Genomic DNA, 16,923 nt, shown 5'->3' with positions numbered 1-16,923 from the left:
GCTCTGCCTTGGAAGCAGGAGATCTCCCAATCCCACACAAGGGCTGTTGCTCAGCCCTGCGCCCTCCAGCAGCACGAGGGACACTTCACCCCCTCCATTCTACTCCAGGGCTGTCAGTTAAACACCCCCTTCCTTGCTCCTGGACCTGCACCCATCCAAAGGGTCGTTTTTAGAATCCCACAGTTCTGTTTGCAAAGAAAAGGACACAGAGAGCTCAGGGCACGCCTGTGGTGCGAGGGTTTCCCAAAAGGTACCTTTAATGTGTTTGCAGCAGCAGCAAGCAGTCAGTGCTAGTTTGGCACCCAGTTAGGTGTGCAGCACTACACATTAGACACCAAGTCATCCCAACCCAACAGCTGATCCAGAGGAACAGAGAGAGTGAACGAAAACAGGACTATGAGCACATAGGAAATCAAGTTATTTGTGTTCTATCACACTTCCAGCTCGGAATATTAGAAAAATAAACTTAAAACAGTTACTACAACACATTTTCAGTGCCAACTGGCAAGAGTTGAAAACCTATGAGAACCCCCCCCCCGAGCTGAGGACAAAGATCAGCTCACCCAGAGTAACAAACGGCTGTACAGAAAGCGCTCTGCGTCCTCAAAACACCCAGAGCCAAAGGAATTCTCCCCCCCAGGAAGTCTCAGCTGTGGTGTCTCAGAAAGCCTGTGCAGCTCTAAGGTAGGTGGTGCAGACTAACTTACACTATTGCAGCAGAGGCAAAGCTCCCACACGGGTGAGTCCACTGTCCCACTCGCTCTCTATGAACTCCAAGGTTGTCTCTTTGTTCCAATAACCATTGATCTGCCATGTGCATTTCAACAGACAAAATACTCTGCTGAGTATATAAAAACTGTTATAAAAAGGCAATTGTAAAAGATAAGGTATTAGCAGAGGCATGTCAGCTTTTTTTTAATAAAAAAAATAGCCATTATATCTATTTAAATAAGGCTTCTTGTTACAGATTGTTCCAGTTACTGAAGGAAACCAAGGCCTGATGAGAAAGAAAAAACAACTATCCCCCCCAAACTTTACCCTTCCTGCCCCGAGAACACACCTACAGGAAGCCATTTCATGTGCAAAGTGACAGAACAAACACTGGGGGAAGCTCCTGAAATGATATGCCCAGTCTAGTTTCTCCTGCTTTATCTCCAAAATCTTGAAAACAAAACCAAAACAAAAGTTCTAAAATACACAAAAACCCCCTTCATCTCAATATTCTTTCCAAAACAAAATATGTACAGCACATTAATATGCAATATGCAAAAGCTCTGTGTTGCTGTTGGCAACGTCTATGCCCTCCCCGCCCCTATTCACAGGTGTACCTCTACCGACACACAATTACATCACTAAGCCTGTTAGTCTGAAAAGGGGATTTAATTCACTCAGAACTTGTAGATCTTGGTGTAGGGGCTCCACTCGTTGGTCTCCGGGTTGTAGACCTCGAGCGTGTTGAGGAAGTCGTTGCCGTCGAAGCCGCCCACGGCGTAGATGGTGTTGCCCACGGTGGTGATGCCGGCGTTGCTGCGGGCCGTGGTCATGCTGCCCATCATGCGCCACTCGTTGCGCGCGGGGTCGTACATCTCCACGCAGTTCACCGCGTGCGTGCCGTCGAACCCGCCGCCCACGAACAGCTTGCCTGGCAAAGGGAAGGGCACAGGATGGGCGCTGGGTCCCAGCCTCCTCCTGGGAATGCAGACCCAGCCCGAAGGAGGAACCCCAGGGGGTCTGGCAGTGACAAGGTGACCTGCTTTGGCTCTCCTGAGCGCGGCAGCTGAGGGGAACCTGGGTCAGAGCTAAATGCAAACAGGTGCAGCTCTGGAGTGCTTTGAAAAGAGCGAACAGGGAATGCCCCAAAACTCTCTGATTACTTTTCTTTAATCCAAACAAGGTTGGCCAGGTTCTTACTGTACTGTGTCCTCCCCGAGCAGGAACACAGCTTTGTACTCCACTAACATCGCAGCTTAACGTGGAACAGTCACCAAGCACCAGACGCTGCTCAGGCCCTGCAGCAGCAGCCCCTACCAAGAGAGCCCCCCTCAGAGCCAGCCCCCTCCCCGGGAGCCCCCGGCAGCCCCGCACCTTCCCGCACGGCCACGCCGGCGCCGCGCCGTGCCACGTTCATGGGCGCGATGAGGGTCCACGTGTTGTTCTCAGGGTTGTAACGCTCCACGCTGTTGAGGCAGTTCCACGACTCGGCTCCCCCGATGATGTACAGGAACCCCCCCAGCTCGCACACGGCCGACTGGTGTCTCCCTGCAAGCCAACGCCAGCAACAGCCATGCACCAACATCCCACAGCAGCTCAGCTCGCTTTGGTTTGGGTTTTGCTTTGGGGTAGTTTTGTGGTTGCCCTTCTCTCCCCCTCCCTCCTGACTACACAACGAACTTACGGATGTTCAGGGGAGCACAGCTTGTCCAGGACTTTGTTACAGGATCAAACACATCACAGTTCTTCAGTCCCTTTTGGCCATAAGGATCAGAACCACCCACGATGTACAGCTTTCCATTCAGGGCACACACTCCTGTTCACAAGGGACAGAATGGTAAGGAAAGGAGTGAATTTAAAACCCCCCAGCCCCCTGTGCTGCAGAGGCCTCACCTGCATTGCAGCGGTTGGTCCTCAGCTCTGGGACAGGAGTCCAGTCGTCGATCTCTGGCTCGTACATCTCTCCACAGCTCAGGTCATCCGAGTGGCCGTTGGATCCCCCCACGACATAGAGCTGCCCCTGAGTGGAACAAACACCCCCCCCTTCAGCACTGGAGCACCCCAGAAGCACGGAGGAAGCCCTCGTGGCGGTCAGCGTGCCCCGTGTGTGCACCCACCATCAGCACTGCCATCTGGAACCGCGCCCTGGGCGTCCTCATGGGCGCGATGAAGGTCCAGGTGTCGCTCTGCGGGTCGTAGCACTCCACCGTGCGCAGGCACTCCTCCCGGTTGTAGCCACCTGGAAGCAAAGGCTCTTGTGGCACCACCGTTCGAGCCCACGTGCTGTGATGCTGAGGAACCCCAGCGGGCGGTGGTGAGGACCCCCCAGCCCCCTGCCCCTGCCCTGACCTGCAGCGATGAGCTTGCCGTGCAGCTCGGCCGTGCCCAGCCCCGAGCGCGCGTACTGCATGGGGGACATGGGCTTCTCCACCACATTGCTGGGCTGCAGCTCGAAGCTGAGGCTCTTCAGCAGCCGGGGGGTGCTCGAGGGGGAGCTCTGCGGGCTGTTCCGGCCGTGCAGGAAGATCACACACAGCACCCCGTCCAGAACAGCCAGACACAGGTACGTGTTACCTGGCAGCGGGAGACAAGGAGAGATCGCCGAGGTCAGTAAAGTCGTGGGTCACCCCAAACGAAAGCCAACGAGGGTCTTTTGGTTCTGCTCCTCCCCTTATCTCCTTGGGTTTTTTCTGGTTACTGGTTTTCCAAGTGTTAGAAAAAGTGTTAGTTACTGAAAAATCTGAGTTTTAAGTACTAAAACAGTACTCGAAGAACGTAAGACAGCAACCTAAGGATGTGCTGGGAGAGTCTCCGCACACACCCAGAGCAAAGAGCTCTGCTAATTAATTAGGGACTGCCTATCTCCTTAGGCTTTTCTGGGTAACTGCTGCACACCTTGGCATTTGGGATGGCCCTGTAGACAAGGAATTGAGGTGTATGTGATCCCAGTTACATTAGAAACATCCCATCAATTACTTGTAAGAAAAAGCACTTCTGCATTCCTCAGAGATGCTGAAGGAAACCCCCAGGGAGCAGGAGGTGGTGGGTACACGATACCAGACACATCTGTTAGACAAGCCCTGCCCCTGTTACTCACTCGAGGTCTTCTCTGAAGCAATGATTTTCCACTCGTGTTTAGGACTCTGAACAGTAGCATTTGGAGAAAGACATCCAGTGGAGCTGCTACTGATCTGCTTGTGATCATTCTCACGTGGTGGCTTCTTCTGCAAAATCAAAAGGCAGCTACAGAAACCTAGCCAGAGACTACACCTCCTGCTCCCTCTGCTTCCCTGAGCTACTCCGTACCTACTGCAGAGCACATCCGTGTGCCCCCGCAGAGCAGCACTTGGAGCACACTTAGCTCCTCCTGCAGAGCACCTCCCTGCCCAGCAACAGCCACAAACCACCCTGCACCTTCCTCCTGGGACTGCTCTCATCCTGGGACTGCAGCTCTACACTGCTGGAGTCGGAGCAGGAACCATTTCAAATCCCTGGAAGAATCTGCCTCACTGACAGCATTTACAAATGCAAGGCAAGAGCTGCATGCAGTGGGACACAACTGAGCTACCAACTAGAAGCCTCTCACAGCTCTGCTCCTGAACTGGAGTTCATTATATAATGCTATTTGGAAGTGAATTAACTATTCTCTTCATTCCCTGAAGACAAATTAATTTCGCCTCAGTTCCTCTCTGTGCTCAGATTAGCTGTTTCTTGGATTTTACTCCCTTGATACTTCCCAGTAACAGGAGATTTCTGCTTCCTTTTCATCTGCAATTAAATTTATACTGTAGCTTACATTATTTTGCTCAGTTAAGAAAACCCTCCAAATTTCCCATTTCAGCCCAGCTGGCTGGGGCGGTTCAGGCTTTTCCTGAAGCCCAGAAGTTGCTGTGCTGTCTGTTCTGCTCAGCGGCAGAGTTTGTGACCACAGTCCCAAGCTTGTGATGCTTGCAGAGTTCCCTAGAGCCTGATCTCCATGGAAACTGTCACAAGACTTCTAAAACACAACACCTAGTGCCGATATCCTCACACAGAGGAGCTGCACTGCTACACTCAGCTCCCCCTGAACATCAGCTCATTGGTGGGCAGCGGTTTTGGTGTGGCTGAATCTCCATCCAGTTAACTCCTTGTGCTCTTATCCTTAAACTGCCTCGACCCTAACAGAAAATACAAACTTTTGTAATTCAAAAACTTAAAAGTTACAATTTTTCCAAGACTGGTGTTAGATCTCCCAACTGTTTAGAATGTCTAAAGTCGGTGATTCTTCTTATCGGAAAGGATTTAGAAAAAAATTGAGGACCCCTGGTCTTATTTCTGAAAATGAACTTTCTGAACCTTCGCCTTCCCACTCCTAAGCATTACAAGGAGTAGTATCCAAAGGTGGAGAAGTCTGTGAAGGCTTATTAAAAACAATTAAGAAAGTGGAAAATTAGCTGGCTTTTCATTTTCCTCTCTTTTCATTTCTAAAATCCATGTTCTGGGGTGGACAGTGTTTTGCTAAAAGTTGCAAGACGTAAACTTTTTTTATCAGCATGTTACAAAATATTACAAGACATCTACTTCAAATTCAGTGAATTTAAACAAACTTCAGGTGTATAAAACAACTGATAATTTACATCTGTTAGTCCCTTTTTATTCTTTGTGCTTAGCCTCTGTTTTGCTAAGCTGTGTGGTTTTCAGGAGTTGAGAAGGATTATACCTGGTTAGAAATGAAAAAAATGAAAATAATTAAAAACACCCTTTCAAAAAGCACAGGACTGACTTGCACTCAGTCAAAACACCTCTAGATCAGAGAGATCTGGCAGCTACACTACCAGTGCAGCTGAACAAAGGGAACGGACGCTGGCAGCTGAAGGATTAGAACTTGGATCTGGAATCTCTCCCTGGGCCAGAATTTCCCAGCAGCATTCCCCACTGCAAGCCAAGCGGCCCGAGATTCTTTACAGCCTCTGGATAACTCTACAAAGCCTCAGTTGACTTCCTACAGCTGAGTGCTTGTCTGCCTCTTCTTTCTTCTAACAGCCAAGATTGATTTTGAAGTCAAACCCAGAGCACTGGGTTTTGCAAAGGCTCAGTCTGCCAAAAAACCAGAGGCTGAGACTGTACCCCTGCCTGCAGCAGCTCTGAAAGAGAGACTTTCTCGTGGCGTATTTCTCCATGACAGCTACTGCTGCTTTCTCTGCTGGCACAACACAAGACTTCAGGTGTGCTGTAACCTGCTCCAGTCTAGCTGGGGTTACCTGAGGCTGGCTGCAATTTGTACCTGCACAAACTGAATGTGGTCATCCTCACTGCCATACACCTCAGCCTGTCCATCTAGCAGATTTCCATCAAGCAGCTTGTGATCAGCTGAGTAGTACAGCGTTTGCACCTGCAAAGACAACAACAGAACACCCATGTGGCTGCTGCCCCGGCGCCCCTCAGCTACAGCACATCCCCCCGGCACACCCTGCTCCTCGCTCCGCCCGAGCTCGCCCAGGGCACCACTAAAAGGAAGCAGATGTCATGGTGGCAATCTTCAAACAGGGGTGGAGGGTCCACACCTTCTCAGCTTGAGAGAGACATCTTCCTTTTCCATAGGCTTCTGCTGCTTGTTTTTCCAGCACAGAAACATTAGACAAGCAAAAGGCACATTAATTTGCAGAGTTACACAAATTCACAGTCTCATGCAAAGCATTTTTCCTTATCCCTGCACACAAGTTTTCTTGCTTGAAAAATACACATATTTATCTCCATCAAAAAACGTCAAGAGAAGCCAACAGTGGACTCTAAAAGAAAGGTATGGGAACGAGGGAAGACAACACGAATTTAAGCTCTGGAGGGAACTGCTGTCCACCACTGAACATCAGATGCAGCTGTTTCAATGAAATGCATCTGAGTTTCAACATGATCAAAGCTTGTTCCAAGAGGAAATACACACTTGAGAATATACGACAGTATCAACATGTACCTTTGCCTATACAAGTGTTTCTGAAGATCTTTCATGCTTGTAAATAACAAACTCGGAAAATTCCGACGTTCCACGAGATTTGGCAAAGCCTGTAGCCAATTAAAAATTTTGCCTCCCCGCTAATTTTTCCATTAACCACTGCCCAGGCTACATCTACTATCAGTATTCATGAGTAAAGCCATTTAACAACACACAACTTTCAAAAGAATGTATCCTGTAAAAGGAGTAATAAACACCATTAAATCATCATCATCGTTCTCTGCCCACAGCGGATTTTCTTAGGAGAACTGGGGCAGGACTGCTGCTTCTGTACGTGTCAATACACTTGAGGTTCTTCTTGGTTCTTCAGCCTTGGTATCCTAGTTTTGTTAATAAACCTATGGGGAGATAAACCAACGGGGAGGAACAACCATTAGAAGCTTTTACTTACTGTGCATTTACAAGCAAAACCTGCAAGAGGAAAACATCAAGAATCTACGGCAAGTCCTCAGTTACCACCTCCCCAAACCTACAGCGAGATACACGCCACTCTGAGGGCACTATACAGCAACAGGGAGCAAAAAGGGAAAGCAGAAGACCAGACTGAACAGTTCATTCAGCTCACCTGAACACCCCCCCAGTTTCTCAGCTTAGGGGTACCTACAGTAAAATTTAAATTCTTTAGGGTCATAGTTCAAAAAGTGAAAAAAATTTAAAAAAATTAAAAAGTAAAAAGGGATCATCCTTCATAATGGCTTTTTCATTTAAAAAAAATAAATGTTGAATCCCATTTTCTTGAAGACTAACCTCTTCCATGAGATCTTCCAGGCTGTCTCCGTTCTCCCAGATGCTGCGCTGTACCCAGTTGATTACCTTTGTGTACAATTTGCCATTGCTGGGTAGGCCAACATTGTCTTCCAGCATTATTTCAAGCTTGAAGGAGAAGAGAAAAGCATGATTACTCCCTAGGAATCACCCTGGTTCGTGCAGCGTGCTGTACTTTACACAGCCAGCATTACTCTCGCTTTACCTCGGAGGAGCTGCCCAGGCTCTGGAACTAAGCAGAGTGTTTAAGCACAACAACCAAGTACCTTCTGCACTTGGAAAGGACGACAGTGTGTCCTCTCCACAGTTAAGGTTCAGAGCATATGAATATTACACAGATCCACAACTGTCGCTCTGTTGGCAGAAGTCAATACACCAAGTTTTCCTTCCCCCAAAAAGGAAGCCATCCTTGCTGGTTGCTCTTCAGAAATCCAGTCCCAGAAGGAATTCTACAAAGCCAAACTAACCTTTAGCCGTGGGAGTTTGAGAAATTCCTCCTGTTCTGAAATCTGTACAAGGTGTTCCTGTATGTAGCCATCGATCTTGTTCAACAAACGGGAGTCTCCCATGGAACTGGCAAAGTTCCGGTAGGAGATGCAGCTCTGCACATCCATCTTGGACAGCAAATAGTCACCACAGACCTGGGAAGGGAAAAGCTCCATCTTAGTTCACAAGGAGACAAGGTTTTTATGCATTTAAATCATCCACCCCAACATACAGCAACAGCTGTTTTGTGCCTGCAGGACAGTGACTGTCTGCCGTCGTCCCCATGCCAGAGCTGGAAAGGACACGTTGCCTTCCATAGGAATATGCAAATTTAAATGAAAAAGTCAGATACATTTGGAAGTTGCTGACATGACACTGGCCCCCTGCTTTTCTACAGAACACCTATTACAACCTCCTTAGTCAGGTGAGGTGAATCCCTATCCCTTGGAAAAGGTATCCCCCTCCGTGGCATCAAGCACTACCAACTTTATATTCAGGAGGGGGTGGATTATTCTTTTTTCCAGGTTCAATTATGTCCCCAACACAAGCAAGCACAGTACTGCTCCCACAGACCCCAAGGTGAGCAACCAGCCGGGATTCCAAGCTGTTTTCCTCACGCAGGTGCACAAACCCCAAACATGAGTTCAGAGACCCCCTCAGCACAAACACGACTCATGTGGGAGCAGCACTCACTGCTGGCACCTGGTCACTGCAGCGCCAAGGGACACCTGCAGAAGCTTCACACTGACACACAGGCATCACTTTCTGCCTCACTAACACCAAAAAGCACAATGCTATCAGCTTGGGAAGGCAGAAAGGACTTCCAGAGGAGCTGAGAACTGTACCTGCTTAACCCTCTCCATCTTCAACCTCTTTGCTGCAGAGTATACATCTTTAACCAGCTCTTTGTCAGCTTTCAACCTATTCAAGACAGAAATTTATCTTTGTTATCATTCTGATCTTCCAAACCAAAGCTTACTCTCTCTGCTTTCTGTGAAAACCACTTACTGAGCAGTATAGGCATAATTCAACAGAACTTCCACAGCCTCTGGATTGAGATCATCAAACTTCACGTGGGACACTCCGTGGCAGTCACTGTCAGTGTTGAAGATTTCAAACAGGTAGGGGCTGCAGCAGGCCAGCACAGCTCGGTGTGCCAGCATCTCGTGGCCACACACCTGCAGTCAGAACACAAACAGAAAGCTCACATGCTGGTAAGGAATTTTTGGAATTACATCTGTATTTTAATAGCATAAAGGGAAAGCCACAGTTCAAGTGGATGCCACAGATCAAATCGGTTTTTCCAATCAATAGTCTCTGGCTGGAAAACAATGTCAGCATCACTCCTCTCAAAGCACATCTGATTTATTTTTTTTCAGTGTACGTTTTTCAGGAAAACTGGACTCTGAAATGCCCCCTCTCCTGAGCAGTGAGGCACACAGAGCCCTCAGGGGACAGGACATGGGTACCTGGAGGCGGACGTCGCAGAACTGGCCGCTCTTCCGTAAGGCATTGAGTTTGGCAACGGAGGACTCGATGAAGTTCTCATCTTCAAACATCAAATATCCATTGGGAATCATTTTGGTGATGGTTTGGCTGCAAGGAAAAGGCATAAAGGTTATGGACACAATGTCATGCTTCGGTGCAGGAGGACTATTAACACCCTGTTTGCAAACAGACACTCAGGGAGGATAAAGGGGTTCACGATTTTCACAGACCAAGGCCACAGCTCTTAATTCACATCACAGGAGGTACCAGGTTCAGAACTACACCCTGTGCCAGCTCCATGGGAGCAAGCTGGAAGTCCCTGGATTACACAAGAAGCTTCACTCCCCTCTATAAAGATCTTATTTGGGACATTTATCACCAGCTCTCATTATTCATCACCATTTTCCACTCACTATCACACTGGTCAGCTGCATTTTTTGCACAGCTACATTGAAAAATAAGAATTTAAAGTAACTGGTGAAGTAGAATAGAAATAGAAATATTTTTTGTTTAATTTTATGAGTAATGACTCAGTATTGTAGAGCAGCTGGAACTCATGAAACAACATTATGACCAACAAAATGACCATAGATTTTAAGTCATCTTGAAGCTAAAACAACCTCCCCTGAAGATCTTACCCATATATAAACACATCACCTCAGGGGAACTGGTCCAAGGCAGGAAAAATAACTTCAGGAAACTAACTTTTTGATCTGAAAGCTATTTTGTAGCTCTTTCAATTGATTCGCTTTTAGTTATGCACTTACAGGAAAAGTCCACTTTCCAAATAGGAAGCTAATTAAGAATACTAAAATATTACCCTGATGTCACCTAATGAATTAAAAATAGTAATTAAAAAAAAAAATCAAATTTGTGACTTTGAGCTACTAACACACACAAAAGTACAGTTTCTCAAAAATTGCAGAGGAAAGTATATGTGGGATACTACTAATGTTACCAGCAACAATCTGTATTTCCATCTAAGGTGTAAGAAAATTCTGAAGATCAGAGTAAATGAGAAAAACCCAAAACAGAAAAAGTGGAGAGCAAAAATCAGTAGCAGAAATAGCAAAGCCCCCCCAAAATAATTCTAGTATTAATCCATTTATTTTCACTTACCACTGCAAATATTTGACCCTAAACTGGCAACAATACTCTTAATTACAAAGATCATTATCCATTTATTGTGTTTAATTAAAAAAAGGACAGCAAGGGTTAAAATTTGCAGCATTTCAGCTAAAGTATTAGCTACTGTACACATACTTAGTGGTATCAACTCACCTAACAAATATATGACTGTAAATTTAAAATAGTCCAATGGTATCACTGTGTTAGAACAGAGCACTTGAGTTTCCGTGCTCTGGGGAGATGTTTGTTGAAATGCAGAAGCAGCTGCAATATGGATTCCAAAACTATCAGGCTTGAAGATGATGTAATAAAGTCCTTATGAGCTATAGACATGAATTTCTTCTGTGATAATCATTCATCATAACCTGCAACAAAGGAGAAGTTATCAAGTAAGGACAACAGATAGTGCTAGCCTGTATTTCAGATAAAACTTCCATGCTGTGTCAAAGTACAAGTTCCTGACCCAAACAAACAAGCTCACAAACAAGGTGTTCTTCACAAAAAGCAAACAGCCTGAAAAATTCCACACTGACACCAACACATTCTCATGCCTAATGAGAGATCAACCACACCACTTGTTAAACCCCCAAAGACAAGCAAAGGGCTAAATTAGTGCTTAGAGAAAAAGTGAGAAGATCTGAATCCCATTTTCAAACAATTCCTTACCAGCTCTGCCCTTCAGCACATCCTATCCCAGACCATTACTGCTTGCACCAGTAAATAACTTGCAAGTAACACAACGAAAATACTATTGTAAAATATAATTTTAAAGAAGACCCCGATCCACAAGCCTCCTACCTTTGGCTTTTTCTGTGCTCATCTACTTATAGCCTTCTTCTACCGAATGCCTAAAATTGTCTGACGATGGATTAAGGACATGTCTGAAATGACTGGGCATGTCTCCAGTCTCTGGTACTTCCAAAAGGATTTACGAAGTCAGAGACCACTATCTGGATGACAGCTTTCCCTGGTGAAAAGTCTGTGAACAGAATCAGCTGGGTTCTGGTCGAGCTCTGCGCTGGGATTCCACCTTCTGTGGGCTCTTTATGCCGGGATTTTCGGGGAGGGCACACGAGGAGGAGGAGCAGCAGCAGGGAGGGAACAGGCACCAAACACCCACTCTGGAACTTTCCATGACCCTGATGCCACCTCAGGAAAACCTCGAGCACTCCAGCTCCAAAGCTCTCCTCACATCTACACAATAAATGCCACATTGGGAATCGGGTTTCCTAAAAAAAGTTGCCCCCGTTGCAGGGAAGAGCCGCCGTGCCCCTGGTGCTGCCACACGGGTGTCCCCGGGCAGGAGCTGTGTCCCTGGTCCCTCGGCAGAGCGGCAGCTCCAGCGGGAGGCTGATTCCCGGCAGCGGCAGGGGGCATTATCCCGCCATATCCCGGCTCCACGGCGCACCGCTCCCAGCCCCGCAGCCCCGCAGACAACGCTTCGGGCAGGAAGAATTAACTGTCATTAGGTTTGGCTACTGGAACAGGCACACCCCCTCCTCCAAGGAAGGAACACCTGCTCCAGAGCTCCATCCAGCTGGAATGGAGAACCCTGGAACGCTGGGAGGACCCTGGGACTACAACCTTCTACTTTAAGGTCAGCCTGCTTTTCTAGGAAAAGAAATCTCAAAGATTAAAGGTGTATTCTTTTTATAATCCTACAGGCAAGTTCTGAAATTGAAACCAAGCTCTATTTACCAAATATTATTTAATTAAGCATTTGGCAGTCAACACTTCTCATGTGGGTACAACTGCCATAATCACTGCAGGTTTCAAAGTGATCCAAACTTCTCAGAACAGAGCCTGACTCCCCAAAGATTCACCTCAACCAAAACACTTCCAGTTACAGGACAGCCAGTCAAACAACTCCAAACCAATCTCAGCACCGGCCTCGCTCAGTTTACATCTCTGGGCACGTTTTGTCACATTCTGCTGTAGCATATCAACTTTATTACAAGTGTCATAGCACTGTTCTTGTGACCTTGAAGACCTAAAAAGGCCATCCCAAATAATTCTGGATTGCAATGGAAGATTTGACTCTCGCAGTCCTCTGATGTGTGACATCAAACCCACACATACACATTGGTGCACCTCAAAGTATTGTCCAATTTGAATATCTGAGAACATCTTAATTATTGCCACAGAGTTTCAGTGCTGGTTTGTGTGTCATGGCTAATATTATTACTCAAAATAGCATTAAATAGCATGAGCAGATTCATTACTTTCCACATTCTTTTTGGTTTGGTATACTACTGCTAAAAAAAAAAGCCAAACTATCAGCCAAAATTCACTGAAAAGCCAAGAATGCTGCATTTTCTGCATTAAAGGTTATAAACAGGTACTGCAAACAACCTCTTCCTAAAAATTATTTTAAAAATCTAAATCACTTTGTCATTACCTTTCCCCCCCTTGCTTATATTCCCTTCCAGCTCACCACAGCAAGAACCATGTGTGGCTTTTTTTCACAGTTTTCCAGGATTTTGAATTTGTTTGAAGCCAAGTGTGATGTTCCCAGATCATTGCCACCCAGGAAAATCCTGGTGCCTCTGAAGACTTTTCAAGCTCCACCCAAATGCACTTCTTTAAACACTTTAAAGCTACAAAATTGGCATCCCAGAATGGGAACAACACATTCATTCCACTTGAGAAAACTCTTACTTGAGAACTCCCTGCACTTACTTTTTAAATGAAGCAAAGAAAAGAAACCAGAGTGATGTGTGAGCTCTGGATTTCTGTTCTAGTTAATCCTGAGGTTGGACAGTGGTGACAGCCCTTCGATCAAGAGCCGATCACGCTGTGCTGCCCAACGCTCACGTGGTGTGTTCCCACGTCACGGCTGTTCCCAAGCACAGGAATGCCAGGACTCAAATGTCTGCCCAGCTGCTCCACTTAAACACAACTGTGCTGGAATAACTGTGGTTCCTGAACACTTCAGGTGGGGCACAGACTGAGATTCTCCTCTGCTACATGTGTGTGTCACTGGGCCATGAAAGAGTCACGGCTCGTAACACACTCGGAGATAAACTGGCTGCACACACTGGCTTCCAGAAGGAAAACTTCCTCCTCTTAAATCCATCTTTCCATTTCACTGTATGTACATTTAAAGGTGCATTTAAGAAGACTCACCTAAATAACCATGATACTAAGTCTTCTCATCCTTCACTACACTATCCTCTTATATATCTTGTAAATGCTGCTGGAATATGATTAGCTCAGTTACAAGAGCAAATAAATGTAATAATTAATACACTTTAAATTCTTAATTGCATTCAGCATTTTGAATCTGCACAACCCAATGTTTTATTAAAACAGTTGTTCACTGCAGAAAATATTCCAGCATTTAAAAAACCTTCCCCAAGATTATTACTGGAGCATCTCAAACCCTTTACTGTGCCCTAGGACTCCCCTGCAGAGCCACCTGTAGGACCTGTGATCTCTGGTGAGGCACCAAGACAAGCCCTAGAGGCAAAAGTCACCTTGCCCATGACCCAACAACACAGGGAGTATCTCTTTCACCTCTCACCTTTAATACAGTCCACTTTCCATGTGCTGTGTTTCACTGCAAAGGCAGACAAAGCCCTTGCTCTGTGCCAAGTTTGCACAAACTTTTTTGTCACATTAAGGTATTACCTCTTCAACTCACAAGTGAAGCACTACCTTGGGAGAGATACTTGTTCATCTGTCGATTAAAAGTCAATACTTGTTGAAATAATGATGGATACTCGATTGACATTTGTTGGGACAATGAAACAAAAATGGAATGTAACACCTCTGTAGGTGCTTTCTGGCTTGTCACAGCCCAGCTCAGAAGAATTGTAGGTCACACCTACAACTGTTCACAGTCCATTACCTGTATCAGAAGATAAAAGCAGACATCCTCAAAACATTTCTTTCAGAGATTAGCACTTATTTATGATAAAAACACACTATCTTTTCATGTCTGAGTTTGCACTGGTCCACTTCACGGACCAAGACACATATCAACATACTTTACACCACTAAACAGGCTCGACTTCTTTACACCAGGGACTTAAAGTAACACTCAAGATTTACAACAATTTGTTTTGCTTATTCACTTCTCAGTTGATTTCCACTGAAGATTTAGTCTCACTGATAACTATGACTTGTAGACAAAATTGCTCTATTTCGCTGCAAATCAACCTCAGTTGTGCTCCCACCCCAGCAATGAGGAGAGAGGGAGGGAATATTTGCTATCCCTGGGTAAGAACTGAACGGGAAGGATGGAGTACTGTGGACGTTTTCCAAAATCTCTGACATGCGGCCCCAGAGACACAATACTTGGGCTGTCCTCTATAGAGAGCAAGCCTAGAGAGCTCTTCCAAACACACATTATGCATGCACACTTTAAAAATTTATAAGCAGCAGGCTTTCTGCTTGACTGTTACTGCTGTTCCAGCGACAACCCTCAGCTCTGACACCTCAGCTGCCCATTTAGCACTCGCTTCCAGGACTGGCCTCCCACGCCTCCGAGTCCCAGCACTGTTCATTAGTCCCCTTTCCACACTGCTCCTGCCTTTCCTCCCCTTTCCCACGTAGTCTTTATCTACATCTCTTTTTTCAGCTTCTGCCTCACATCCACTCTACTAAAATCTGAGCTCTTTCCTCCTCCCTCCCTCCCTCCTCATGGGTTTTTTTTTTCCACTAATAGACACTTCCCACAGTTCTCTAAACATCTGTCACACAACCAAATTAGTGGGGTTTGTTTGTGTGTCCTCCTGGTCTCCCACCCCCCCATTCTGGGTAGTTTTTGCCTTTCTTACCATCTCCTGCTCCTTATGAACTCAAGCTGAGGAAAACAAAATCAGACCTATTTACAGCAGCTTCCTAACTGGAAAATATTCCCTCGCTGTTGCACCCTGTGCTCAGGAGTCAGGCTTGTGGCTAAAAAATCCGCTTTCTAAAATTAAACCAATCTCACCATCGAAGCACCACATCCTGCTTGGCTTCTTATTTTGCAGCTCCCTGACAGAAGAGAATAAATGTGGTGTCTACACACCCATCACTGGAAACAACAAAAAAAAATCCTCCCTTCACAAACCACACAAATAAAGAGTGACATGAGGCTGTGTTTCCATTACTCCACCACCACTCATCTCCTTAGGAGTAACTCTGCCTCTCACTTTGTCAACATTCCTCTATCCTCCATAAAAATCATAACCAATCCATCCAGGTTTTACTGTCCGTGGGAATTCCGGGTGAGGGAACAGTGAGGGTGCCAATGCGAAGGTATTTTCTAATGCAAAGGTATTTTCTACCTTGAAGCGCCTCTGAAAAATTCCACAAAGCTGCTGGAAATTGGTGCACACCGGCAGAAAATACTGTACTTCTGCCCACCCCCCACCGCCCCCCGAAACAAACAAAAACCCAACACACCCCGTGGTCATTCATCCTCACCAGCTTTCCCCAGAAGCACTAACGTGGGCTGACAGCCCACATTTGGCTGTATTATCCCCCAGTTCCTAGAGCGGGTACGGATGACAGAAAAGGTCGTGACATTGGCAAGCAGCTGTCAGCACACGTTGTTCACCCCTATTTCCTGCAAAGCCCGGGACTTCCGCGATCCTTTCCCCCCAGTTACTTCCGAGGGTTCGGGGAGGTGGCGCTGGGGGAGGCAAAGCTGCCCTTGGCCCGGCAGCCCCGGAGAGCGCGGGGAGCCCCGGCCGGGGTCACACCACAGCCCCGCTGCCCCCGCAGGCACCGAGCGGCCTCCCGCCCTCCAGGCCGTGCCCACACGGCAACTCCGCGGCCCGAGGAGACGCGCCCCGAGCACCAACAAAGAGCGGCGGGGCCGCAGCGCCTCCGGCTCCCTCAGCGCGGGGCGCCCGCCCGGGGCCGCCGCCCCGCCCGCTCCCCGGCGCCGAACAAAGAGCGGCCGCACGGCCCTGCCGCCCCCCGCCCGCCCTACCTGGTGCCTCTGAGCGCAGACGGCGCTGAACATATTGGGAGCCTCCGGAGTGCGGGGGAAGCCGGTTGCAGGGGCAGCCCCGGCCCGCCGGGAACAGGGAGCGGAGGGCGCGGAGGGCGCGGCGCTGCCGGGGGAGAAGGGGAGGAGGGCGGCGGGAGCGGAGCGGGAAGCGCGGCCACGGAGCTGCGGGAACACGCAGGGGCTGCGCCTCGGACCGTTCGCCTGCGCGGGGCGGGAGGAAGCCAGGCAGGGAGGGAAGGAGGGAAGGAGGCGGTGCTGGGGCGGTGATGGCCCCGGTCGGCCGGGAATCGAGTCCGGCCGCTCCGCCCTCCGCGGCCGGGGCGCTGCGGCCAAGGCGCGTCCGCCTCAGGGGCGGCGGGAGAACGGCCGGGCCCGTGAGGGCTGAGGAGGAGGACGACGTAGGGGCGGG

The 16,923-nt window shown here is 47.8% G+C and overlaps 1 protein-coding gene across 3 annotated transcripts; it reads right to left on the bottom strand.

Moving 5' to 3' along the window:
- Positions 1-226: 226 nt before the first annotated feature.
- IVNS1ABP (influenza virus NS1A binding protein) lies at positions 227-16,844 on the bottom strand. 3 transcript variants are annotated; one of them, XM_064664061.1, is made up of 15 exons: positions 16,494-16,844; positions 10,721-10,932; positions 9,421-9,547; positions 8,960-9,129; positions 8,797-8,872; positions 7,933-8,106; positions 7,448-7,573; positions 5,975-6,082; positions 3,809-3,935; positions 3,061-3,285; positions 2,829-2,950; positions 2,605-2,731; positions 2,396-2,527; positions 2,086-2,259; positions 227-1,642 (listed from the first exon to the last, which is right to left on the bottom strand). In XM_064664061.1, the coding sequence occupies exons 3-15, from the start codon at positions 9,529-9,531 to the stop codon at positions 1,389-1,391; spliced, it is 1,926 nt and encodes a 641-aa protein (XP_064520131.1). In that variant the 5' UTR covers positions 9,532-9,547; positions 10,721-10,932; positions 16,494-16,844; the 3' UTR covers positions 227-1,388. The 3 variants fall into 3 exon arrangements, with proteins under 3 accessions (XP_064520131.1, XP_064520133.1, XP_064520132.1); XM_064664063.1 differs by lacking the exon at positions 16,494-16,844 and adding an exon at positions 13,247-13,358; XM_064664062.1 differs by lacking the exon at positions 16,494-16,844 and adding an exon at positions 11,366-11,610.
- Between the last annotated feature and the right edge of the window lie 79 nt (positions 16,845-16,923).

The sequence above is a fragment of the Pseudopipra pipra genome, chromosome 9, assembly GCF_036250125.1.
Source record: "Pseudopipra pipra isolate bDixPip1 chromosome 9, bDixPip1.hap1, whole genome shotgun sequence".
NCBI classification, from domain to species: Eukaryota; Metazoa; Chordata; class Aves; order Passeriformes; family Pipridae; genus Pseudopipra; species Pseudopipra pipra.
This window is presented reverse-complemented; position numbering and strand designations above follow the sequence as displayed.